Below are 27,188 nucleotides of genomic sequence, written 5' to 3'. Positions count from 1 at the left end.
TATTTAACCACTAGGCTACCCCACCGCCTCTTTTCACATAGAGCGGACATATGAAACGGAAGTACGGCGATAAACACAACTCACTCACGCACACACATTGCGTAAGAATGGTTCAGATTCTGATTCCAGCTGCTTTACACCTGGAGGTTGAGAGTTACATATGTCGTCCTGCTTCCGAAGGTAGACCCGTGAAGATCCGGGGTAGAATAGGTCTTCAGCAACCCATGCTTGCCACAACAGGCGACTATGCTTGTCGTAAGATGCGACTCACGGGATCGGGTGGTCAGGCTCGCTGACTTGGTTGACACATGTCGTCGGTTCCCATGATCGATGCTCATGCTGTTGATCACTGGATTGTCTGGTCCAGACGCGATTATTTACAGACCGCTGCCATATAGCTGGAATATTGCTAAGTGCGGCGTAAAACTAAACTCACTCATTCACTCCGAAGGTAACGATGACAAGCATTAAAACAACACATATATTACAATCTGACAAAATGTCACTTTTTCACGACATCACGCATGTCCAGACAAGGTTTAACTTGTGTACATCCTCGTGTCTCCAGGGAAATGATCAATGCAATCAGGTTGACGTTTTGTATCGACAGAAGAGTGGCAAGGTTGATTATGATCAGGTTCTGGTAGGGGACAAGCTTGCTTGTACCTCCACCATGCTGTAAGATCTGTGTACCTGAGAATAATTGTAACATGGAGGACATAAAGGTACCATGTAAAGTTCTGCTGGAGCTACGGTAACGTAAATCTAACTTTGATGTCAGAATCGGCCATCTTCTCCTGGTACAGCTGATCAAACCATTCATTCTGAGCCACAGTGAACCAGTTCTTCCAGTCGCCAACCACACCTGGAAATATGCAATTATAAATGTTTGTAATACAGGTAAAAACGGAAGTTGCAGTATCACCATTCTTTGAAACAATATGGTGACATGCGAATAAGTGAGTGAGTATATGACCTGATTCATGTTTGTCTAGTATCAAACAATTTATATGAAACATATCTAATCATATCTAATTATGGTAACATCTCTATGAAAAGACCAACTTGAGCTTGAGGATTCTATTTCAAAAGTCACCCCGGTGAACTTCAACCTTTGGCAGTCACATGCCAGAAAGGTTCTCGGTGCAACCTAGACTAATATAAATTTGCTATTCGTAAAAAGCCAAACGTTTCTGAATGAAACATACATAAAACCTCTAAACCCCAAGCCGACAGTTTCTGATTTAAACTCAAGATTGATTGAGTGAATGAGAAGCAATATTCCGGCGGTCTGTAAATAATCGCGTCGGGACCAGACAATCAAGTGGTCAACAGCATGAGCATCGATCTGCGCACTTGGGAACCGATGACATGTGTCAACCAAGTCAGCGAGTCTGACCACCCAATCCCGTTAGTCGCCTCTGTCTTCACAGGACTGGTCGGCTCGGAGTCAGTATAATGTGTCTGAGTGGGGTATTCATGCTTCACTGCGGCATGGTATCTCAGTGGGCTAGCACTATAAAACCAGCTTAAGTCTGGGCTAGTACAAGCAGCCACACATACACATACACACGCATGCACGTCGTCATATGAGCGAAATATTCTCAAGCACGACGTTAAACCCAATTTCACCTCACCTCACCTCTGTCTTCACGGGGGCGGTGGGGTAGCCTAGTGGTTAAAGCGTTCGCTCGTCACGCCGAAGGCCCGGGTTCGATTCCCCACATGGGTACAATTTGTGAAGCCCGTTTCTGGTGTCGCCCGCCGTGATATTGCTGGAATATTGCTAAAAACGGCGTAAAACGGGTAGAAACTCATGATTGGATGGTTGTAATGTTGCTGAATAAACAGACATATTGAAACCAGTATACAGAGAGCAGGAAGCATCAACACTTCAGAACCACGTGCTCATTATTATAGGAATGGTATAACGGACACAGAGCATCAGGAGGTTTAATCCAACATGAAGCGAAATACCACTTTCCCTGATCACTAGCTACCAAACAATCTACAACACGAGTTATCTACCTTTCCTGTAGGTCACTTGATTGGATTTCTTTTGTTTCATGTTGCCGAAGCTGGCGACCTCAATCGCCTCCAGTAGGAACTCTGCACTACGACCTGTTTCCAGGAATTCGTTCACTCTCTTAATCTCACGTAGAGGGTCCTAGAACAATGATATGAAAAGAGTAGCAGTTACTATATCAAGGATATTGTGAATGATATCCATATACATGTTGTGAGCCTCGTTTGATGGTTAATGGTTCATGTAGATGCTGGGAGACAGACAGTGAGATACAGAGAGAGAGAGGGAGAGAGAGAGCGAGAGAGAGACAAAGAGGGAGAGACAGTGAGGGAGAAACGCACAGATAGAGAGAGAGAGAGTAAGCCAGAGAGAGAGACAGACACAGAGAGAGACAGACAGAGACAGTGAGGGAGAGACGCACAGAGAGGGAGAGACGCACAGAGAGAGTAAGCCAGAGAGAGAGAGAATAAGCCAGAGAGAGAGAGAGACAGTGAGGGAGAGACGCACAGAGAGGGATACGCAGAGAGAGAGAGAGGGAGAGACGCACAGAGAGAGTAAGCCAGAGAGAGAGAGAGAGCGAGAGAGACAGACATACAGAGAGACAGTGAGGGAGAGACGCACAGAGAGAGAGAGAGAGAGAGAGAGAGAGAGAGAGAGAGAGAGAGAGAGAGAGTTTCCTACATGGGATCCCCTGTTAAGTACTATGATGACAGGGTTCCAGGGAGTTTAGAATGCAGCAGACAAACTTACACCATTTAACCCGAACAGTTCTAACAAGTACTGGAAACAATGAAGAAGAAATCAGCAGCAGCATTCAAACACATACGTCTGCTACGTCTAGTGGAATTCAGGAAGAACTAGTAACCTATACCACAGAGGTGTGGTTCAGGAAGGACATGTTCAGTTCATGCTGCGTTGAATAATCACAATATACAGCATTATCTGCCGTGTATTAGACAATGACATTCCTGGACCCCCGGTGGTATACAACATGTTTCAATCGATTTGCCTCCCATCAGATGACGGTCTCAGTATCAAACCCTTACCTCCTTCAAGTCCTCGTAATGGAGGGTGAGTACCGGCAGATCGGGATGAGACCTCTTCATGTCCTCGAACTCGAGGACGTAGTCGAACCAGGATCCGTAGGAAACTGTTCCAAATATAGAACCACTGTTTTACGTCCTTATAATAAGGGGCGGTGGTGTAGGCTTGTGGTTAAAGCGTTCGCTCATCACGCCGAAGACCCGGGTTCATCTGCCCACATGAGTTCAATGTGTGAAGCCCGTTTCTGATCTTACTGAAATATTGCTAAAACAGGGTCAAAACCAAAACCTCCCTCCTTATAATAATAACTTATCATGTGGCATTTAGTATGTGTTAAGTCATTAATATTAGTTCGTATCCCCTTTCTTCTAAACCAGCGTCCTCCCGGAGAGCGGAAGGTCGCGGGTTCGATCCCTGACCGCGTCATACCAAAAGACGTTAAAATATGGTACTTGTTGGTCCATGCCTGGCGCTCGGCATTTATGGGTACAACAAGGACTGGTCGGCTCGGAGTCAGTGAAATGTGTCTGAGTGGGGTATTCATGCTTCACTGCGGCATGGTATCTCAGTTGGCTAGCACTATAAAACCAGCTTAAGTCTGGGCTAGCACAAGCAGCCACACATACACACGCATGCACGTCGTCATATGAGCGAAATATTCTCAAGCACGACGTGAAACCCAATTTCACTTCACCTCGTCTAAACCAACAGGTTATTGATTGTCAAGGACAGATCCTTTCTTAAAATAAACCAGTGCCTGCAGATGGATATATGATTATTATCATTATGAATCAGAGGCATAATATAATAGGTATCAATATATTTACGGTGAGAAATGTCGAATGCTATACATTATGCAATAGGATTACAAGAACAGATTTAAATGAAACCGGTGACACATTCAAATTCCAAATACTTACATTTACCAAGAATAAAATACTGCATGTAGTTCTCCCATTTGCCGGTGTACTTGTAGTGGGGCAGACCTCGCATAAAATTATAATAGGAGACCACGATGTCCTTAGGATTCCGCATCACATACAAGATTTTACATCTTTTCTTGAGAATGTCCTGCGGAAGCAGCTTCAGCTTGAAATGGCTGTTGAGAATTCTGGGAGACGGAAGTGACGTCACATCCTCCTGTGGCATGTACTCAATCATGCCTGCTCCCTTCTCAACATTGTCCTGAACTGTTTGTCCAGTTACAAGAAGTCGAGTCACCTCCCAGACCCAGTGTGTGCCTGAAACATTTAGTGTTGGAGGAAGGACACGTACCCATATGGAACTATTTGTGGACGATATGCCTATTCACTTAGACAGACGGTTGTCGATGTGACTCAATTCTTAACTCACTCACCACTCGGTTGAATGATTGAAATGCTGAAGACACGCCCTCACTTACACATTTCGAGCCTCACGTTTATAGTCGAGTAATTTGTAAAGAGCAGCTAAAATGCTATTTTTGTCTTACTCGTTTTACATTGGGGCGGTTGGGTAGCCTAGTGACACAGAAGACCCGGGTTCGATTCTCCTCATGAGTACAATGTGTGAAGCCAATTTCTGGTGTCCTCCGCCGTGATATTGCTGGAACAATGCTAAAAGCGGCGTAAAACTAAACTCACTCACTCACTCACTTTTCATTTTACATCATCAAAACAACTTAACACAATATCAAATATTTGGGTGGATGGGGGAGGGAATCTTGTGAGAAACTGGATATTTGTTAGGTAACTCTCCATCCAAATTCCCAGTCTGTTTTAAATGGACCTTTGCGGAAATGAGGCTCTGAGAATGGTGTATGTGGTGTTTTTAGCAGTGTTGTAAGATGTTCGGATTCGAACTCATAGCTATTTTGGATTATCCCTTCTCTTGGCGTTTTGACAAGGATACAGTCACACAAAACGTCACTATAAACGAATGTGAAATCTTGACTATCCTCTGAAATAGATTCCTCTTAATATAAAGAGAAACTCGTATGAATGTACAACAGGATATAAGTACTAGTATACATACACTAGGTATGACTGCCCTGTTCTATCGGTAGCACCAACCATTTACAACACCACACAATTTTCCATTGTAATGAAAAACGATCAACATCTAAACAACCTGTTTGTTTGTTTGTTGTTTAACGCCGCACTCAGCAATATTTCAGCTATATGGCGGCGGTCTGTAAATAATCGAGCCTGGATCAGACAATTCAGTGATCATCACCATGAACATCGATCTATGCAATGGGATACGATGACATGTGTCTGCCAAGTCAGCGAGCCTGACCACCCGATCCCGTTAATCGCCTCTTGCGACAAGCATGGGTTTCTGAAGACTAGTTCTAGGCCGGAGTTTCACGGGTAGGTGTTTCTAAGTGTTACCTGATTTCGGGTAAGCACAGATGAAGATGTCATCGTCTCTGATGGGAAGGTTGTGGATGTTGGTGATGGAGTTGATGTTGGGGAAGTTTGGGTACAGGTTACCGTTGTGCTCTATTTGAAAGAGAGTGTCGCCACCGGCGTCCTCTACCGTAACACGTGACATCACAATCCTGGAAGGAACAATTGCTTGTAACCTACAACGGAATCTAAAAACCACTCTCTCAGAAGGCCATGTGGTGACATTAACGTGGGATTGAATTAATTAACCGAACATCAATATATAGATATTGCTAACAGTTGTGTAAATGTCACACTCGTATATCAAACACAACTGGTCACAATCGGAAGACAATGTGCGAAATAGTTTCCAAATTTTGCTAGCCAGCTATGCCTGAAAGTTACTAGCCCACAAAATAATTCATTAGCCCGAAATGTGAATGAACGCACGGGTTTCGTCATTAAGCTGCTGATATGATGAACATTTCTACCAGGCCATAATCCTGCATGATTTAAATATTTATTAACTTAACAAGTGATATATTTACAAAATGAGCCTATGAAAATTCACCAGCCAGTCGGGGTAGTAACTGTGGAGATTTTTACTAGCCCCGGGCTAGCGGGCCAGTGGCTATTTCGCACACTGGATGGCTAACAGGATTCAAACTGAGAAAGAAGACTGGTAATGTAATGTGTTTTAATTGGATATATTCGGATTACACTGCCCTAAGGTAAGGTCTAATCCTCAACACTAAGGATCGGAAAGGGTACCATACCTTACCCTTAATGATGGGAAAGGGTACCATACCTTAACCTTAATGATGGGAAAGGGTACCATACCTTAACCTTAATGATGGGAAAGGGTACCATACCTTAACTTTAATGATGGGAAAGGGTACCAGACCCTAACCCTAATCCCTACGGATCGGAAAGGGTTCCAGACCTTAACCCTACGGATCAGGGTACCAGACCTTAACCCTAAAACCAAACCCTAACCCTTATAATAGGAAAGGGTACCAGACCCTAACCCTAATCACTACGGATCAGAAAGGGTACCAGACCTTAACCCTACGGATCAGAAAGGGTACCAGACCTTAACCCTAAACCCTACGGGTCAGCGTACCAGACCTTAACCCTAAAACCAAACCCTAACCCTTATAATAGGAAAGGGTACCAGACCCTAACCCAAAACAATAACCTTACGGATAGGAAAGGGTACCAGACTTATCCCAAAGGATCGGAAAGGGTACCAGACCCTAACCCTACGGATCGGAAAGGGTACAACACCTTAACCTTAAAACAAAACCCTAACTCTTATACAGTGGACTCTGTATAATCCGACACTCACTGGGACCGGGAAAAAATGTCGGATTATACAGAGCGTCGGATAATTCAATGTCTCTTTGCTTGAAAACTTTTCAAACAGTACCATACATCGTAACTGGCTTATATCATGAAGTTAAAGCTGAACAGCTATTTTCTTGGTAAATAAAGGGGAAAAACAAATTCTGTATTTACATGTACATGTATATCATTGGATATATTATCTTCAGTACAATATCATACATGTTCTACTTTCACAATCATATTCAATATTAATTGATCCCTTGTCTCAGCCCATTCATCCGATGCTGGACAAAACATACCTAGGTCCTCACATTGGCCACTCAGCTTGTAAAAACAAAGGTACAGGCGTTTTCACACTGCTTATTACCTCCCAATTAGCAAGTGCTGAGACCAAAGAGATTACCAGTAACAGGATGTTAGTTGTCAACTGGCTATTGACAGGTTGATTGGCTATTTTAGTCCAATATGGGGAGAGGATGTCGGATTGTACAGATTATTAGTGTCAATGGGACCATAAAATGGTGTCGGAATTCGGAATGTACAGATCTCGGATAATTCAATGTTTAAATGATGATAATATAGAAGAACGATGCCGGGACCCAAAAAATATGTTGGAATTCACAGATTGTCGGATAATTTAGATGTCGGATTATACAGAGTCCACTGTAATAGGAAAGGGTACCAGACCCTAACCCTAAACCCTAAGGATCGGAAAGGGTACCAGACCCTAACCCTAAACCCTAAGGATCGGAAAGGGTACCAGACCCTAACCCTAAGGATCGGAAAGGGTACCAGACCCTAACCCTAAACCCTAAGGATCGGAAAGGGTACCAGACCCTAACCCTAAACCATAAGGATCGGAAAGGGTACCAGACCCTAAACCCTAAGGATCGGAAAGGGTACCAGACCCTAAACCCTAAGGATCGGAAAGGGTACCAGACCCTAACCCTACCGGACCTTAACCCTAAAACCAAACCCTTATAATAGGAAAGGGTACCAGGCCCTAACCTAAACCCAAACCCCCGTAAAGGGTTGTTTGCCTCTAAGATGCGCCAGCTCCTAAAGGATCTGAAAAGGTTGTTTGCCTGGAGATCACTGGACCGTAAGGCAAGTAGCAATTTAACGAGACAGCGGGGAATTTATCCGTCGACACGACTAACATAACCTCTGATACCCTCTACCTCTGGGGGCGGTGGGGTAGCCTAGTGGTTAAAGCGTTGGCTCGTCACGCCGAAGACCCGTGTTCGATTCCCAACATGGGCACAATGTGTGAAGCCTATTTCTGGTGTCCCCCACAGTGATATTGCTGGAATATTGCTAAATGCGGCGTAAAACTCAACTCAGTCAGTCAGTCTACCCCTCTGTATCCGCGGATGGACTTTATTATATGAAGCACCCGTCATATTTCACGACCCGCCCACAGATTACCTCCCTTCCCTGTTATCAACACCGGTAGTGATTGAGTTAGCGTAAAGAGCGTTTCCAACAATCGTTGCGGATATACGTGTTAATGGTCTGTAAATGACCGTACGTACAGTTGCATACCTTTATCTGGTCTTGAATCACCAAAAAGTCACTTCCTCGTCGGACTCTGTGATTGTCGTGTGGGCCGTGTGGGCGCCCGGGGTCAGGTCCTCCCACTGCGCTTTCGGGCGAAACGCTCCAAAACCGAAAACATTTTAGCGTTGTGATAAACACACCTTGAACGCCATATGGTATATGGACCTCAGGCCGCGAGTACAATAAACTGAACTGAAATATTGAACAACCTGCTTACCTTAGTGCGCTGTGTAATTGCTACTTTCCTGAAGTCTCCTCGGTTACAACTTGTGGTGAACGTTGATTGGCTGATTCCAGCCAATGAAATAAAGCCTCGTCACACGCGAAGAGATATGGGGATTCCCTACATCGCGGGTTTCCTTATAGAGAAGATGCTGTTTTAATTTTAGCGTTTTTTACATCCAAAACTGATATGGGTAATAAAAACAATAACCAACTCGTGACGGGGAATGACAGATTATCTTTCCCTCGTTATATGAATTATGTAATCCTTCGCCAAGGCTCTAGAATTACTAGTATCGGGCTATTGATGTCTATTTCATTCAAAATGCCTTATTTACCGATGGCAGTGATGGTTTCAATTTTACAGCTGCACCTGTTGTGACTTGTTCCTTGTGATCCCCTGCTAGTTTTTAAGTGAACAATTGCCTTGCCTAGATATGTATTTGTGACGGGTACCATAGGTGATGACAGGATACGGTACACTTTTGAAAATACATAAGCGTGTTCAATTATAACTTTCATAATCATAATTGACCAAAACAGTGTCAGGGGCGGATACAGCTTTTTGAGAAAGGGGGTGCCCCCCTGCACTCCCCCTCTGGATCCGCCTATGAGTATAAAAGAATTTTGTAAGGGCTTTTTCCAGGCAAACAAACAAACAAAGGGCTCTTATTGCGAGAGAATCGCCTGTGTCCCTTTAAAGCACTTCTCTGATTTCTTAAGTAGATTTCAGCTTGGGCATTTTCCAACTATCATCATACTGACATGTTCACAAAAGCTGAACCCTGAGCCACGGTGTCATACATCTGAGTGCAATGAATGAGGTCAAGTGAATATCGATAGATTCTTTAAAAATTCCTTGTCACACACACAGGTGTATAAGTCATAGTCTGTTTGCAGTGAAAACGTACAGATGAATTTCACTTTAAACAAAAAGTAAATCGGATAAAGTGAAAATAAGATTACGAATCATCATAATTTTACCTTGCCAAGTAAACATGTACATCTCAGAATTTTATTCAACTTAGGATAAAGGTTGTCTAACAAACGATCATAGATTCAAATCGCTATTAATGGTTTGCATTACAAGGGGGTAAGCAAATTAGTTGGAACAGTGAAACAAATGCATGTGCGGTACGTGATGAGCGTTAACTTAGACCAACCCTACTTGCTCTCGGTGTTTCATTTAATGTGCATACCCCCTTGAATACGTAGGGGATAGTGGGAATGAGCAAGACCTATATTTTGATCCTATGATGCGATGCTGTCTGTAAGTGAGTGGATGATCTGATGTAATGGCTACTAATGTGTTTTGGAATCAAATGGTGGCTCATTAGGTCGTTGGAAAATTTGGGGGTTAAATTCAAATTTTCAGCCGATGTCACTAATTCCGGGTAAAATTACCTCGGTAGGCTAGACATGCACGAATTCTTAGTGGCATGCTTCTGGCGAGTCTGGAGAGGTGGACTGACTCTGACTTTGACTTTGACGTTGACGTTGACGTACATGTCTGCAATGACGTTCCAGACAAGATCAATGAGGGAAAGTCGCAGTGGGGTAGGCTAGCAGTTAAAGCGTTCGCTCCACACGCCAAAGATCCGGATTCGATTCCACACATGGTTACAATGGTCTCTCCCGACGTGATATTGCTGGAATATTGCTATAAGCGGCGTAAAACTTCAACTCTTGGGCTCGAGATTTAACATCTTGGCAGCGAAAAACAAGGTTATGCAATGATGTTGTTCCAGTAGCATTGACAGCCGACTTTGACAAGGATCAGTTCGACCAGTCATTGTGATTCCACCACATATCAGTTTAGACCCACCTCCCTTTGGGTTATGCTGTACCACAATAATGTCCATAAAACGCCCATAAGGACGTCTCCAAAGTCGATTCTTGGAAGTCGGGGGTGAAGGTCGATTCTTTAGAAAATATGACATAATGACATTATCTTTTTGTGCCGACTTCCTCTATACCTCTTATTCATGCCGTACGTTGTGGGGTGTCACGCTGACGACGTACACGATGGGAAAGTCTGTGCAGACGCACGGCTATACAATGTTCCAGTCGGTCCCCCTATATGAGTGAATGAGTTTAGTTTTACGCCGCACTCAGCAATATCCCAGCTATATGGCAGCGGTCTGTAAATAATTGAGTCTGGACCAGACAATCCAGTGATCAACATCGAGCATCGATCTACGCAAATGGGAACCGACCAAGTCAACGAGCCAGACCACCCGATCCCGTTAGTCGCCTCGTAATATGAGTAGCAGTTGCAACCGATGTCGTCATTCCCCAGTTCTGATGAATTTGTCTTGGGCTGGAGTTGTTGCCCTTGGGTCCCGAGATAGGCATCCATCATCGACGTTTGTGTATGGTGGTAGAGTGCCCAGATTAAGAAGCATGCGATATTTGAGCAATATGAGCTCATGTGTATGGCATGTGGACGTCCTTGTTGCAAACGTCTCATGACCAATGCTGTTACATTCATAGGTTGATTAAAATATGTTGAATTAAATGTATTTGTGCCCAAGGATACAGCACTTGTCTGCGCGTAACCAGTGCATTGCAGTGGTAAGGCTGGCATACCACCCCTTGCTCTCGCTGTCCGAGGTCACGTGATTCACAACTGTCACAATATTGTGATTGTGAGTCACGTACGTTCACTGGCTTTGGAGTATGTCCTGCTTTGAAGACATGATGGGAAATCTCTCACCCAAGGCTGCATTTTTACCAAACTCCTAATTAAACTAACAGGCAAACGAAACGATACGAAAATTTGATTTGATAATTTGGACTTCATTCCTTCATTTATACAGTGACTCAATTGTTGCCACTCCAGTGAAATGACTGAGTGCATGTTGCCCATTTACCTGGTATTATAATTCACTTTCCTTTTCCAGAATCGGTTGTTTGTCGTTTTGTAATATCACTGATTTCGACTTGGTATCGTTTATCTTGCCCGTTAGTTAGTATTTAATAAAGTAAACAAAACACAAAACAAAACAAACAACGCACGACTGACTGACTGACTGAGTTTTGGTTTTACGCCGCTTTTAGCAATATTCAAGCAACATCACGGCGGGGACACCACAAATGGGCTTCACACATTGAGCCCATGTGGGGATTCGAACCCGGGTCTTCGACGTGACGAGCCAACGCTTTAACCACTAGGCTACCCCACCGCCCAACAACAATGCACGAACGTTTGAACGAAGGAAAGGAAGAAAAGAAATCTTCCATATAGGCAGTAGAGTAACAGAACCGCTTCTATAATCTCATACACGACACTTTGACTTGGGTAGTGATCACACACATTTATAGCAGCGGTAATGGCTGTGGAATAGTATTCATGACCGATAGCATACTTCAGTCATAATGGACGTGACCTACAAATCTCAGAGCGAACTTCCTGAGACTTTTGAACTGATTTATTCCATGACAAAAGATGTCCTACTTCAGTGACCGATACCAATGAGTTTGGGGGGTTTAAATAAGCAGCACTTCCACCTGTACCTTGTATGCGTGCATGTATATGTGTGTTGGCCCTGTACTGAACATTGCCCCAGGAGGACTATAAAGGACACACCACCCCCCTCTCTCTCTCTCTCTCTCTCTCAGTTACTTTGCTAATATATAATACATTTTGTCTGTCCTCCTAATGTAGCAGCATAGTGGCCAATATGATGATACACTTTGTCTGTCCTCCTAATGTAGCAGCATAGTGGCCAATATGATGATACACTTTGTCTGTCCTCCTAATGTAGCAGCATAGTGGCCAATATGATGATACACTTTGTCTGTCCTCCTAATGTGGCAGCATGATGTGGCCAATATGAATATGATGATACATTTTGTCTGTCCTCCTAATGTAGCAGCATAGTGGCCAATATGATGATACACTTTTGTCTGTCCTCCTAATGTAGCAGCATAGTGGCCAATATGATGATACACTTTGTCTGTCCTCCTAATGTAGCAGCATAGTGGCCAATATGATGATACACTTTGTCTGTCCTCCTAATGTAGCAGCATAGTGGCCAATATGATGATACACTTTGTCTGTCCTCCTAATGTAGCAGCATAGTGGCCAATATGATGATACACTTTGTCTGTCCTCCTAATGTAGCAGCATAGTGGCCAATATGATGTCTTAAGCAGTTTCAACTCTTCGGTCATGAGCTAATTAGGCGTGAAGATCCGGGTTAGAATTGATCTGCAGTAACCCACGCCTATCGTAATAGACGACTAACGGGATCGGGTGGTCAGGCTCACTGGCTTGGTTGACAAATGTTATCGTATCCCAAATGCGTAGATCGATGCTCATGCTGTTGATCACTGGGTTGTCTGGTCCAGACTCGATTATTTACAGACCGCCGCCATATAGCTGGAATATTGTAGAGTACGGCGTTAAACAACAAACAAACAAACACAAAGATACCCAGCAGCAGTCACACCACTCTGTTGACAGTGAGGTTCTGGTTGACCTTCACAACCATCGCCAGGGCTACATTCTGGGACAAGCGGTGACACAGTGATCATGTTTTAGTTACGAGCTGCTGCAAATCCTACTCACATACGAGAGCGGCTGCAACAGGTCACAGGGGTGAGAGTCCATGCTCAGACGTTGCGTAAATGTCTGAAGAGATGACCTCATCATATCGAGCTGTTAAACATGTACACCCTGTCAATGTCTTAAAGGTCACATGCAACGTAAAACACAACTTTGCAGATTCTGATACCTTTCGATATGGATTTACCGAAACAAATCGTCAAAAAATGCAAATTCAACTTATAAAGTTGAAAAATAACGCGATGAAAAAAACCGCGCGAAATCGGAGTTCAAACGTTTCACTAAATTTCCCCAGACTTTTCTGGGGAAAACGGGTTTCAACAGCTGGGCTGCGCTCATAGCATGTGCGCAGTGAAATAGGTTCGCGCAGCTTGGAAGCGGGTTGTCCGGTGAATACTCGGTGAAGGCTTTGGTGTGAGCTATTTTTCTAATGTTTTGTTGATATCTCACAGGCGCGAACTTTTTATATGTTATGACAGTAAATTAACTGTTTATATAATTTCATTTGTCTATTTCACCACACGTTCTTCTTACCGAGTCACTTTCTCAGTTATTTAGCGTTGACAGAATTTCTAACTCTGATATAGATATGTCGTTGTCACAGACCAAAGTCAATGTCTTGTTTTATTGACACCTGTGTGTCTGCCTACCTGTCTGCTAATGACAATATTCAATACACAGCTGCTATCACTGACCACATGCAATTTGAAATTAACACTAATCAGGCTATACACCATAAACAAAATGCATTGATTTATGGCCCGAGTTCGGCCTCTGTCACATTATGTAATTACACAGACAGGCAGGTGTGATACTTGAACACATGACATGTTATGATGTCTGTTGATTGCAAAATGTTATACACAAAAAATGAGCATGTATTTACAAAACCCAACATCTCTATATATATACACACAATGAGCATCTGCAAATGAACATCCCGTTACACTTGAGTGCACACCCACCCGCTCTGACTGGGTTCGGTTTCGCGGCTGCTTCGTTTCTTGGGAAGTAAACCGAAGTACACAATATTGCACTTTTGATTTGCGATTGTACGCTTATAATTTTGTTTATATGTTTTTTCATAACCAGCAATGTATATTATATGTCATGAATAAGTGATAATTGTGTTTTAATTATGTTTGATTTTTTTGGTTGCATGTGACCTTTAACACTGCGTCTAGGGCCTGCCGGGTACATAGTCTTCATGTCTGTTAAACATGTACACCCTGCCAATGTCTTAACACTGCGTCTAGGGCCTGCCGGGTACATAGTCTTCATGTCGTTCATTCTGCTTTTCTCTGGTGTGATGACAAAATCTTGTTATTGCCATGACGCTATTATCTACTATGAGAGTATGATATATGCAATCACTGCTATGTAATATTCTTATATCCATACAATAACTTATACGGCGTACCTAACGAATCATCACTACTCTACACCAATGTTTATATCAGACATTTGACCCACATTCATGTGGGCTCCCCAACGTTTTAATGCTACCCTACCCTTGTGATATGATATACTTTATCAGCAGTTGCACTCTGGACCCCTCGCCGGGTCCTGCTCCCTTCAAAAGATAGGGCCTACGTGAAGTAAGACACTTTTCGTTGTCCGTAATGATATTCTAAACATATACATGTAGATATACCGAGTCTCGTATGATGGTTAATGGTACATGTAGATGCTGACTGTTGGATAGTAATCAATTCCCCCTGAGAGAGAGAGAGAGAGAGAGAGAGAGAGAGAGAGAGGGAGAGAGAGAGAGAGAGAGAGAGAGAAAGAGACTCAGAGGGAGAGAGAGAGAGATAGATAGAGACAGACAGAGAGAGAAACACAGAGAGAGAGAGAGAGATACATAGAAAGAGACAGACAGAGAGAGAGATAAGATAGACAGAGAGAGAGAGAGAGAGAGAGAGAGAGAGAGAGAGAAAAGGGGGAGAACCTGATGAGGGGAGAGTTGAAGGTATATGAGGGTGGTGACTGATAGAGAGAGAGAGACAGATAGAGACAGAGAGACAGAGAGAGAGAGAGAGAGAGAGAGAGAGAGAGAGAGAGAGAGAGAGAGAGAGAGAGAGAGAGAGAGGGGGAGAACCTGATGAGGGGAGAGTTGAAGGTATATGAGGGGTGGTGACAGATAGTAGGCTTTCATATGCAGCTTGAGGGGGTCTGCCTTGTCAACAGGAACATGTGGTTAACAAGTACGTGATTGTAGAAATTCGAACAAGTTAGAATATGGTAATTAAAACAATCCTGAGTAGGTTTCAGATAAATGGGTAAAGGTTGATTGAAACACACAAGTTATAGAAACAAGAAACTGTATCTTTTGAAGGACTCTCCGATTGTAGTGATACGTGACAGCATCATATTATGGCATGCACATTCAGATACAAATTCAAACCCTTAAAAAATATGCTTTTAAAATGTCAATGATATATTTGCCCTGAAATCTCGTTTCGGTTTAGCATTCTACAATCCATTTTAGTATAACCCACAGGACCGGTCCCGACTTTTCTCGACTCAACTCTTTGCCTGTCACGAATATTTGTTACCACTGACCTAGATAACTGTAAGTGAGGTGTGCTGCATGCAAGGGACGGAATCTCGTTGTCGACGGTGAGTGGATACATACAAATCAATTTCGCCTAGTGAGTTTGTAACGGAACTTGAATATTGGTAATATATTGCAATAGGATTTGATGTTCAACAAAAACATACTCACTTGTTATTGTTTGTTGCATATGGGACTTCAGATTCAGTGAAGTATTTTTATATAAGGTTCAAGGTTCCTCGATTTGTTATTGCAGCCCATGATTACACAATGCCATTTAGAATCTGGTCAAATGTAACATATATTATATCTGGGATTACACTTTCTTAGTAAAGTACCCATTCTAGCACTTTTGTTGGGATGAGTCCCATCCGGGATTCGAACCCACACCCTCAGAGTCAGGCACCTAATCGCCAGCACACAAAATCAGCCGCCTAACCCGCTCAGCCACCGCGACTTATTAATAAATGGAAGTCGGACAACTGGTAGTCTAGACTGCGGACTTTGTGTACCCCTCTGATAAGTGTAACTTGTCACGGCTCCCACTGCCGACAACTAATCCCAAATATAACATATGTTATGTGTGTAGCCCATTTTGGTCTCTTGTCAAGGTTTTGTATTGTTAATACACTGTAAATAAACTTCCTTTACAACCAATACACTTATAACGAACTTATATTCTGAATAATTTTTAAATATCTGTTTTAGCTTTCAACACACTCGTTCATGTCATGAAGACCAGGTCATGTTATGGCTGTTAAGTGGTTCACAAACATATCGTTGCTTAAAATGTCAGGGGCATGTACAAAACAATATTCTCAAAACATTTCTACAGCAAACGGACGTGGGTGACTCACGGGTGAAGATTATGTTTCTGCGAGGGGTTATTGGTAAGTTCTGAAAGACGAGCTAAAGATATCGAAATATTTTATTCCAAAATAATCCCTTCAACAAACCCCCGCACTGGTACACATTTGCCGACGATGTTTGAGAGATATTATTCCAGTTTCGTGGAAGTATTTCTCTTCGCTGCCAAACAGGTTCTCCAAGGCTGTTGTGACGTCATCGTTGGAGTTCCGGATAGAACGGGTTCCAGATCACACACTGGCGCAGTGATGACTTTGCATTAGGTCACCGCCACAGGCTAATTTGCATATCACATGACCAGACTATTCTCTTTGTATTTTGAACACAAACTGTTATCAGTACATGCTGACCCAATGCTGTGGTTTGCGATGCACTTTACATATTGTTTTGCCTAGTCGTATAGGAATGCTAGCTACTGCAGCTTTGACAGCGAGGCGCATGACTATACCTATTAATGGCTGGCTCGCTCTCCGTAGAGGTTAGGGGCGGTGGGGTAGCCTAGTGGTTAAAGCGTTGGCTCGTCACGCCAAAGACCCGGGTTCGAATCCCCACATGGGTACAATGTGTGAAGCCTATTTCTGGTGTCCCCCGCCGTGATGTTACTGGAATATTGCTAAAAGCGGCGTAAAACCAAACTCAGTCAGTCAGTCCGTAGAGGTTACGACGACATAACACGGTCTACATACAACGTAAACATAGGGCATCATCGCAAATGGACCTTGGTTCTCATGTTTTAGTATAGTGACTATTGAATCGTGTTGCTCAGAATTGTATTTTTTTTAAATAATTGTATTTTTGTGAAGAGGAACACTTTTGTTTAATAGACAACTTCTTTATAGCAACAGGTGCGACGTTTCGGTACAGATCATCATTTGCCTGATAACGTCGCACCTATTGCAATAAAAAATTATTCTTCATCAAACCAGTTTCTGGGGCGGTGGGGTAGCCTAGTGGTTAAAGCGTTCGCTCGTCACACCGAAGACAAGGGTTCGCTTCCCCACATGGGTACAATGTGTGAAGCCTATTTTTGGTGTCCACCTCTGTGATGTTGCTGGAATATTGCTAAAACTAAACTCACTCACTCATACCAGCTTCTAAATGCTAGTTAAAGGAATTACATTTTTGTGGTCTTGTGGTAATTATTGTTTCAATGGCGTTTGACGGCACGGCTTTTAAAGTTTGGACGTCAGAGATGTAATAAAATTATGTTTTGCGTTCTCTTTTTTCAGCTTTGTTGTCGTAAAATGTTTAGTTCATGTTTTTGAGGTCCTGTTTTGCTGTTGCATTTCTTTGTTGACTGCCCGGTCGTTTCGAGTGCTGAAATTCGTTGTGCAGAGTTGCATCCCTTGTATACACCAGGACCCTATGATCATGGGTTCGAATATCGTTTCGCCATGATTATAGTTGTATCACCATGACATCTGTGATTGTCCGTGGTTGAAAACATCTGACATCTACATCACTTTAGACTTTCCTCCCTCCTCAACCTCTCCGTTAAACCTAACTCACTCACCCCAACTGCAAGATGACATTCCCTTGAAGATCCGGGTTAGAATGGGTCTTCAGCAACCCATGCTTGTTGTGAGAGTCGACTAACGGGGATTGGGTGGTCAGGATCACTGGCTTGGTGGACACATGTCATCTTATCCCAATTGCGTAGTGATCACTGCATTGTCTGGTCCAGGTTCGATTATTTACAGACCGCTGCCTTATAGCTGGAATATTGCTGAGTGCGGCGTAAAACTAAACTCACTCACTCACCCAATTTGGTAGATCGTTGCTCGTGATACTGATCACTGGATTGTTTGGTCCCGATTCGATTATTTACAGACCGCCGCCACATAGCTGGAATAGCTTGCGTCCGGCGTTAAACAACAAACAAACAAAAGTATCAGTGTTTGTATACATAATGTTATACACGTAACACAGATATTTGTGACATTTCAGGTTTATAACGGCCACAGAGACATTATCAGAATGACGACGGTGAGGCTGAGAGACGACGGCGGCGACGGGCTGTCGGTTATCACGCACAACGACTATCGCTTTCCCAACTTCCCCAGTAAAAAGGCCATCGTAAATATGGCCTCTGTGAAGATCAGGTCGGATGACATCATCATAATGACATACTTCAGGTCAGGTATGTCCACTGCTACAACAAACAGTTTTTTTTAATACAAATTGTATGATGAACGGGTACCGGCGGAGCAGGATATGCTAACCCTTTCACCAACACCTGTATCATCGCTGATTTTCAGTAATCCTTCCATATATATCTCTGCGCATTTTACTTTTCACCACATCTCTGCATTTTACTTTTCACCACATTTCTGCATTTTACTTTTCACCACATCTCTGCATTTTACTCCCCAAAATCAATTTCCATCACAATAACTCCCTCGTAGACATTTCATGTTGGAAAATATTTTTTATAAAATTATAATTAACAAATACACGTGCGTAACTTTAACATGTCAAAGGAAAAACACAACCCATGTACCACTATATTGGAATTCTTTAAAACCTGCAGAAAGTGAGGAATCGTACGTGCATGAATCACACACTCAGAATTCGCCTATAACGCTAAGGGTTTGCCGAACTGTAGACCATGTCTTGTCACTGAAAATGATTCGCCGAACTGTTGACCATGTCTTGTCAGTGAACGTGATGCGCCGAACTGTAGACCATTTACTGTCAGTGAATGTGATGCGCCGAACTGTTGACCATGTCTTGTCAGTGAAAGTGATTCGCCGAACTGTTGACCATGTCTTGTCAGTGAACGTGATGCGCCGAACTGTAGACCATTTACTGTCAGTGAATGTGATGCGCCGAACTGTTGACCATGTCTTGTCAGTGAAAGTGATTCGCCGTACTGTTGATCATGTCCTATCAGTGAAAGTGATGAGCCGAACTGTAGACCATTTGCTATCAGTGAAAGTGATTCGCCGAACTGTTGACCATGTCGTGTCAGGGAAAGTGATTCACCGAATTGTAGACCATGCCTTGTCAGTGAAAGTGAACACTAAAGTATAATTTCTCGTGCAATCAAATTTACGACAATTCGTATTTTTAGCTGGTAAGTAACTGAGTAGATCTTACTTTAGGTTTCCAGGAACCCAGCCACTGACTGTTTATGTATTTAGCATGGATTGTGTTTGTGACACAGATATGGACGTGTATAACTTTGTGTTATGTCTAGTGAGTGAGTGAATAACAATAATCCAGCATTATCATGGCAGGGGACACCAGAAATGGGCTTCACACATTGTAACCAAACTAACGTCTAAAACAAACGCCACCAAAATATAGATGATTGTAAATTTTCAAAATAATTGTCAATCTGTTCGAAATTAGCTAAAACACATCTCTCGAACACAACATGTGTATTCCCAGTGAACTCTTGCACTTTCGTATTTAGTGAAGAAAAACCCGAATTTACCCGCGTAAAATTGAAATTGTGCACAAAGTTACCCGTATCAGATTAGGGTGTAAAAGCTGACCATTTTTATTCTCTTTCATTTTAATTGATTGACAACCAGGAACATGCCTGTTTTAACAGCAGAGCAGAGGTATGCTACATATGAGAGCAACACAAGAGCATGTGGCTTGGACCATGAAATGCTGCAAATCCACCATCGCCAGACTTGTCACACCTCTACAAGAGACTGGCATTACTGCAGACAGGCCAAGGAGTGGTAGACCAAAGGCCACCACCGAACAAGAAGACCGGTATTAAGTTACGGGAGTAGTATACACAATGGGCTACGGGACCAGGTCCCTCCCAATGGCTCAATTTTAAAAACTGAGCCCTTGGGAAGTCCCTTATAATCCCGTAGCCCCATTGTGCATACTACTACTGGTGTTTCACCTGAGGAACCGCTACGTCACTGTGACGTCATCAAGCGCCAACAGTCTTTGACATGCGGTCAGCAGACAGACTGTGGCCAGACGACTCCTCCATCATTGTCTCGGTGCCTATCGACCTTTCAAGGACATTACGTTGACGAGCCAACAACGACGTGCCAGATTGAGATGGACCAGGACTGTGTCACACTGGCAGCAGCGAAACTGGTGAAGAGTGCTCTTTAGTGACGAAAGCAGGTTGCAGCTCTTCAAGTCTGACGGACGAGGTCGCCCGATCTGTCCCAAGTTGAACACCTTTGGGACCAACTGGGACGTCGTATTAGGAAACGCCAATACGAGGAACGCTTTGGCAGTTGCTATGCAAGTGGACTGGCGTCGGATCCCTTATCAAGACGTCAGAAGACTCACCTACTCAGTTCTACACCTGGTTCGGGCCTGCATCACTGCTAGAGGTGTCCACACCCGGTATTGAACAATATGTGCTGCCCAGAAAGTTGTTAAAGCTCTCAGTCAATTTTGCATTGGTGATACTGGGCAATGCACCCAATGTCATTCATGTGCCATTAGATCACGAGCTGCGTCGTTTTTCTTCTTGCTACCCATTAAATACTGTTGCTGAATGATTGCCTCTTACAATAAAACATTTAATGTTACCATAATTCGGTTTTGTTTTGTTTTAGACCAGAAACATATTTGGTGGCGTTTCTTTTGGACGCTAGTTTATGTGGGGAATCGAACCCCAGCGTCTTCAGCGTGACGAGCGAACGCTTTAACCACTGGGCTATCTTATATCACATACCCACACCGCCTTACATGTAAGGCATTATATAATCCCCTTGTATATAATCCCCTGTCGACTTCAGCTGTTTATAGGGGCGGTGGGGTACCTAGTGGTTAAAGTGTGCGCTCGTCACGCCCAAGACCCGGGTTTGATTCCCCACATGGGTACAATGTGTGAAATCCATTTCTGGTGTCCCCTGCCGTGATATTGCTTGAATATTGCTAAAAGTGGCGTGAAGCTAAACTCGCTCACTCACTCATTCAGATGTTTGTAGGGGCTGTGGGGTAGCCTAGTGGTTAAAACGTTAGATAATCGTACCCGGATCTAACTGTATACAGAGGCTATAACTAGCTAGAGAGCACCTGCAGCGTTGTTTATTTCCTGCTGCTGGTAACATTAATTCCGCATGGACAGTTTTAATGCATATTTAGTTGAATGTATTTATCTGATGCACAGTTTCGTGCGGAGGTCTCAATAAGTGGTGTGTTTATCTGTTAATGTACTCGTTTTAAGTATGTACATTATTATCTACTTAAATATTAAGTAGTCATATGAATTCGTTTCTTTTCATATCGAGGTCAAGAACAGAAGTGTAACGTGGACACAGCAACATTGTGTGCGTGCGAGTCAGCTAACCTGCTCGGTGAAACAAATTTGCTTTAAATTGACCAGCGCGTCTAATGGACAGGGGATGGCCCTGTGTTGGAACTTTGGAAATAATTTCTTATGTCATCCTGCTCTGAATTCTATATAATACGCCTCGGTATTATAGACCCGTGAATATCCCGGTTAGAATTGGTCGTTAGTAACCCATGCTTGTCGTAAGAGGCGACTAACAGGATCGGGTGGTCAAGCTCGCTGACTTGGTTGACACACGTCATCGTATCCCCATTGCTCAGATCGGTGCACATGCTGTTGATCACTGGATTGTTTGGTCCAGTCTGGATTATTTACATATAGAGATATAGCTGGAATACTGCTGAGTGTGTCGTTTATCAACAAACCAACCAACCAACCAACCTAGGTATTATAGATGAAGCTGAAACTGTAGTGTATGTTCCCTATTTTATGGAGGGCGGAAGGTCGCGGGTTCGATCCCCGACCGCGTCATACCAAAAGACGTTCAAATATGGTACTTGTTGGTCCCTGCCTGGCGCTCGGCATTAATGGGTACAACAAGGACTGGTCGGCTCGGAGTCAGTATAATGTGTCTGAGTGGGGTATTCATGCTTCACTGCGGCATGGTATCTCAGTGGGCTAGCACTATAAAACCAGCTTAAGTCTGGGCTAGTACAAGCAGCCACACATACACACGCATGCATGCACGTCGTCATATGAGCGAAATATTCTCAAGCACGACGTAAAACCCAATTTCACCTCACCTCACCCTATTTTTATGATCTTATGGACATTATGTATCCATAACCCTCTGTCCCAGAGGTCACGGGTTGACCCATGGACTAAAATGCTGCAATTCGATGTGCAGAACTACTCCCTTCAGTTATGCCAGGATCCACTGATCGCCGGTTTGAAACCCAGAATCGAAAAGATTACTATTTTGTTGGCTGTGCAACCATCTACTTTATACACTGGTTAATGTGAAACGTCCACAGTAGTATGACGTTAAGATGGTTTCCTACCATACTAAACACAACTGAAAGCTGAACTATTTACTGTTGGACGGTGGGGTAGCCTAGGTGTTCGCCCGTCACCCCGAGACCCGTTTTCGATTCCCATATGGGTACAATGTGTGAAGCCCATTTCTGGTGTCCTCAGCCGTGATGTTGCTGGAATATTGCTAAAAGCGGCATAAAACTAAACTCACTCACACACTGAACTGCTGTTAAACTGGGTTAAACTCTTTTACTGTATCATTTCCATTCTTCGTGAACACCCGGTGTCATCCCCGATATTTAGTGATCCATCCGTATAATTTTCACAGCTGTTTATCTTTTCACGGCAGACCCGAGAAGGTCCGGGTTAGAATTGATCTTCATCAACCCATGATTGTCGTAAGAGGCGACTAACGGGGTCGGGTGGTCAGGCTCGCTGACTTGGTTGATACATGTCATCGGTTCCCAATTGCGTAGATCGATGCTCATGCTATTGATCACTGGATTGTCTGGTACAGACTCGATTATTTACAGACCGCCGCCATATAGCTGGAATAGTGCGGCGTAAAACTAAACTCACTCACTCTTTTCACAGCAAGTGGCTTTATTTCTGAGCATATGAAATCTGGTTGTTTTACACTGACGTGTATTTTAATGCAGGTACACACTGGATATGGGAGCTGTCACGACTTCTCTTGGCAGGCAAGCTGGACAAAACGGACATCGACAAGACATCGACCATGCTGGAACTGTCGGATGAGGAGAAGTACAAAGACCTCCCATCTCCCAGACTCCTCAACTCCCACGCACCGTTAGGTCACCTGCCAGACGAGGTCAAGGTCAAGAAACCAAAAATTGTGCACGTCATTCGCAATCCCAAGGATGCCATTGTTTCTTATTTCGTGTTTTTGAAAAAGATGGGCATCAGCGACTACCATGGGAAGTGGGAGAACTATGTTCGCCCTGCAACAGAGGGGAGATGTAAGTTACACTGTAGTGTCAGGCAATGAATACTTATTGTTACAAATTTTGTGAATGGAGGGTGCTTCTGTAGAGTATAATAGATAATATGGCTACATATAGGGCAAAACTCAACGGGGGAAAGCTCTAAGCATATAACATATAACATAATGGACATTAATATTACCCCGTATAACCCAAGCTGCTTCAAGGCGCTAGAAGGTTAATAGTCTCATGACTTATACCACCGGGTACCCATTTTCTCCTTGGTGAACAGAGGCAAATTTGAGCAAACTCACTTGCCTAAGGTGAGACCAAATATGGCACGTGTGCTTTGCGGTGATGTGTTTGGAAAACACCACACTTGACGAAAAAAGCGATTTTTACTAATAGATAGAAATGAATAATAATACATTTTTTTCACAACATTATATATGAAATATAATTATTTCTTTGAAAACGTATTGGACAAGAGGACATATTTTGCAATGAGGTGTGATTCTATGTCACGTCCAAGAAGCAACATGATGATCCGTTGTATGGTTCAGACCACCTTGAGGCCTTAATAAAAATATAAATAAATAAACACACAAACTGGGAATATGTATCAGTGGTTTATTTGATATGTTTTTTGTATAGAAATGTTATATATGGTTCAATGTTTCAGTTGAATACGGTTCCTGGTTCGACCATTTGAAGGGGTGGGAGGAAGTGAAGAAAACTACCGACATTCCCTTCCTGACACTCTTCTATGAAGACCTTAAAGAGGTCGGCCATGATACTCGGGAGATCAAGGACATAGAATATAGTCACAGGCAATGTTACTCAGGAAAAGGACCTAGAATATAGTCACAGGCAATGTTACTCAGGGCAAGGACCTAGAATATAGTCACAGGCAATGTTACTCAAGACAAGGACAGCAGATACAATCAAGGGCAATGTCCTAAGGAAAAGGACCTAGAATATAGTCACAGATCTAGACAATGTTACTCAGGGCAAGGACATAGAATATAGTCACAGGCAATGCTACTCAGGGCAAGGACATAGAATATAGTCACAGGCAATGTTACTCAGGAAAAGGATATAGAATATAGTCATAGGCAATGTTACTCAGGGCAAGGACATAGAATATAGTCACAGACAATGTTACCCACGGCAAGGACATAGAATATAGTCACAGATAATGTTACTCAGGGCAAGGACATATAATATAGTCACAGATCTAGACAATGTTACTCAGGGCAAGGACATAGAATATAGTCACAGACAATGTTACTCAGGGCAAGGACATAAAATATAGTCACAGTCAATGCTACTCAGGGCAAGGACATAGAATATAGTCACAGGCAATGTTACTCAGGGCAAGGACATAGAATATAGTCACAGGCAATGTTACTCAGGGCAAGGACATAGAATATAGTCACAGACAATGTTACTCAGGGCAAGGACATAGAATATAGTCACAGGCAATGTTACTCAGGGCAAAGACATAAGACCTATATTCACGTGGTGTGGTCTGGTGTGACGCAATTCTTAACTTTTAAGAAGGAAATACAACCTATTTGCAACCAGTACAACCTTAGATTATGACCCTGTGTCACCAGACAAAACAGGTAGCAACTCCTACTCAATATACGATAATATATAATGTTTGAGTTTTGGTACCGATGACATTATAACAAGAATACAACTGAATACAACATTTTCATTTAATCACTGTCTGTGCAGTCAGAGTCACTGCTCTAAGTCGGTTCTTCATCATTCTGGTTTCCGGCTGAAGCCTGTGTTCTTTTAGGATTACAGAAACATTTTTGTCGCATCTGTTATCTGGCGTGTCGTCTTATGTTTAATATTGTTTTTGTCTTCACAGGACACTTTCAGGGAGGCTAAGAAGTTGTGTGACTTTCTGGGCGTATCAAGGAGTGACGACTACATCAGACAAGTGTGTGACCACTGCGACTTTGACTCCATGAAGAAAGTCAAGGCTACAGCCGAGCTAACTGGCAAGGTTGCTTATCGGAAAGGCAAGTATATTTGATACTGACTGGGGTGACGTGGAGTTAACATCACATGAATTAAACACACAACAGCAAATGGAATAATTAAAAACGACAAAACCTTTTCAATAATCAGAAGAAATCCTTATTTAGATCAAAGCCCATTTTACGATTCCGACTTAGGGCGTCGTAAAACAATACTCACTCACCATATTAATATATGTTAACTTTATGAATAACTATCAAACAATGCTCACTCACCATATTATCATATACTAACTAGTAACTAAAACTATGACAGCTAAACATCAAGATAATGAATCGTTACTTACATGACACACAAAATCACATTTAATGACTTTCCAGGTGTAGCTGGTGACTGGAAGAACTGGTTCACTGTGGCCCAGAACGAGTGGTTTGATCAATATTATGCTGAACAAATGAAAGATTGCCCCGTGAAGGTTCGATTTACTCTTGATTAGGCATATTATGTTGCCTGCAGATGCCATGGCTATCAGGGTGAGGGTGGCACATTCTGTCGCTAACATCTTGTAGCTGCAAGCATTGTATTAATCAGATCAAGTTTTATATGTTGTTGGACACATTGAAACATTGCTTTTTTATATACATGAGCTCCTATACCGCAGCAAACCAAACAAAGTTGTACTTCCCTTAAAGGATCAAATGATATTTCCACCATGAACAGTTGTCGATAATGTTTCTGCAAGACGGCTTCAAGCACGCCTTGTGTTTCCTGTTCACAGAGGTGTATCAGTTGAGTGGGAAGAATGTCATGGAATGTGTAATGAAAATCAAAGGACCACAACTGTTCCATGTAACTACGGGAAGAGCTATATTTGCGGGCACCTTGTATCATCACTATTCGACAGTGCTTCATACATACATGCTTAGATACAGTCGGAGTCACACACTGGACCCACCCTATGGCGATTTCTTATAATTATGCCATTTTGTTTATGTTATTTATGGTCATATTGCCTGTTGATGTTTAACAAGTAGTTAAATATTTATCATATATTGAGAAGTGTATGCAATTCATTTCAGAACCGTCCTACGTTATCGTTGTATAGTGTGTTTATGAGAACTCAGTTTAGTTTTTACGAATCGTATTCCATTGCCAGTGTTGATTTTCTTTAACAGACGCCTAAATAGAGAAGGAAATTTGCAATGAGCCATCTTTTGTTTTGTTTTCAGACATGTTTGCGTTTGTACGTTCATATATTCATGAATGTCAATGGACAATCTTTAAATGCCCTTGTGGAATATCTTTATTTTACTTATAATGAAGCATTGTTGGAGGTAAGCAGATGTTACTACATTGGGTGTGCTGGAGTATTGTGAGTACCACAGTTTGGTCAGGGTAGGCACCTAGTATAATTACAACAATTTGATG

The 27,188-nt window shown here is 42.8% G+C and overlaps 1 protein-coding gene and 1 long non-coding RNA gene across 4 annotated transcripts; both read right to left on the bottom strand.

Moving 5' to 3' along the window:
- Positions 1-467: 467 nt before the first annotated feature.
- LOC124286667 (sulfotransferase 1A1-like) lies at positions 468-8,618 on the bottom strand. Of its 3 annotated transcripts, XM_046723074.1 has the most exons (7): positions 8,564-8,603; positions 8,322-8,446; positions 5,443-5,612; positions 3,991-4,311; positions 3,073-3,176; positions 2,029-2,167; positions 468-865 (listed from the first exon to the last, which is right to left on the bottom strand). In XM_046723074.1, exons 2-7 carry the CDS (start codon positions 8,327-8,329, stop codon positions 750-752), a joined length of 858 nt encoding a protein of 285 aa, XP_046579030.1. In that variant the 5' UTR covers positions 8,330-8,446; positions 8,564-8,603; the 3' UTR covers positions 468-749. The 3 variants fall into 3 exon arrangements, with proteins under 3 accessions (XP_046579030.1, XP_046579046.1, XP_046579038.1); XM_046723090.1 differs by lacking the exon at positions 8,322-8,446 and having other exon boundaries at positions 8,564-8,618; XM_046723082.1 differs by lacking the exon at positions 8,564-8,603 and having other exon boundaries at positions 8,332-8,555.
- Positions 8,619-13,344: 4,726 nt separating this feature from the next.
- Positions 13,345-26,961, bottom strand: LOC124286757. Its single transcript, XR_006901103.1, has 3 exons — positions 26,851-26,961; positions 25,495-25,497; positions 13,345-13,356 (listed from the first exon to the last, which is right to left on the bottom strand). It is a non-coding gene; the product is annotated as an uncharacterized LOC124286757 (long non-coding RNA).
- Positions 26,962-27,188: the final 227 nt, after the last annotated feature.

The sequence above is a fragment of the Haliotis rubra genome, unplaced genomic scaffold (genome assembly GCF_003918875.1).
Source record: "Haliotis rubra isolate DU_JTF1 unplaced genomic scaffold, ASM391887v1 Scf1101, whole genome shotgun sequence".
In the NCBI taxonomy this organism is placed as follows: domain Eukaryota; kingdom Metazoa; phylum Mollusca; class Gastropoda; order Lepetellida; family Haliotidae; genus Haliotis; species Haliotis rubra.
The sequence above is the reverse complement of the archived record's forward strand: the minus strand, read 5'-3'. Positions and strand labels throughout refer to the sequence as shown.

Coding starts and splice junctions, on each gene's coding strand:
- LOC124286667 (XM_046723074.1), bottom strand. Junction 3,177..3,990: donor GTATTTTATTCTTGGTAAAT/GTAAGTATTTGG, acceptor TATTTGGAACAG/TTTCCTACGGATCCTGGTTC. Junction 2,168..3,072: donor ATTACGAGGACTTGAAGGAG/GTAAGGGTTTGA, acceptor TCATTGTTCTAG/GACCCTCTACGTGAGATTAA.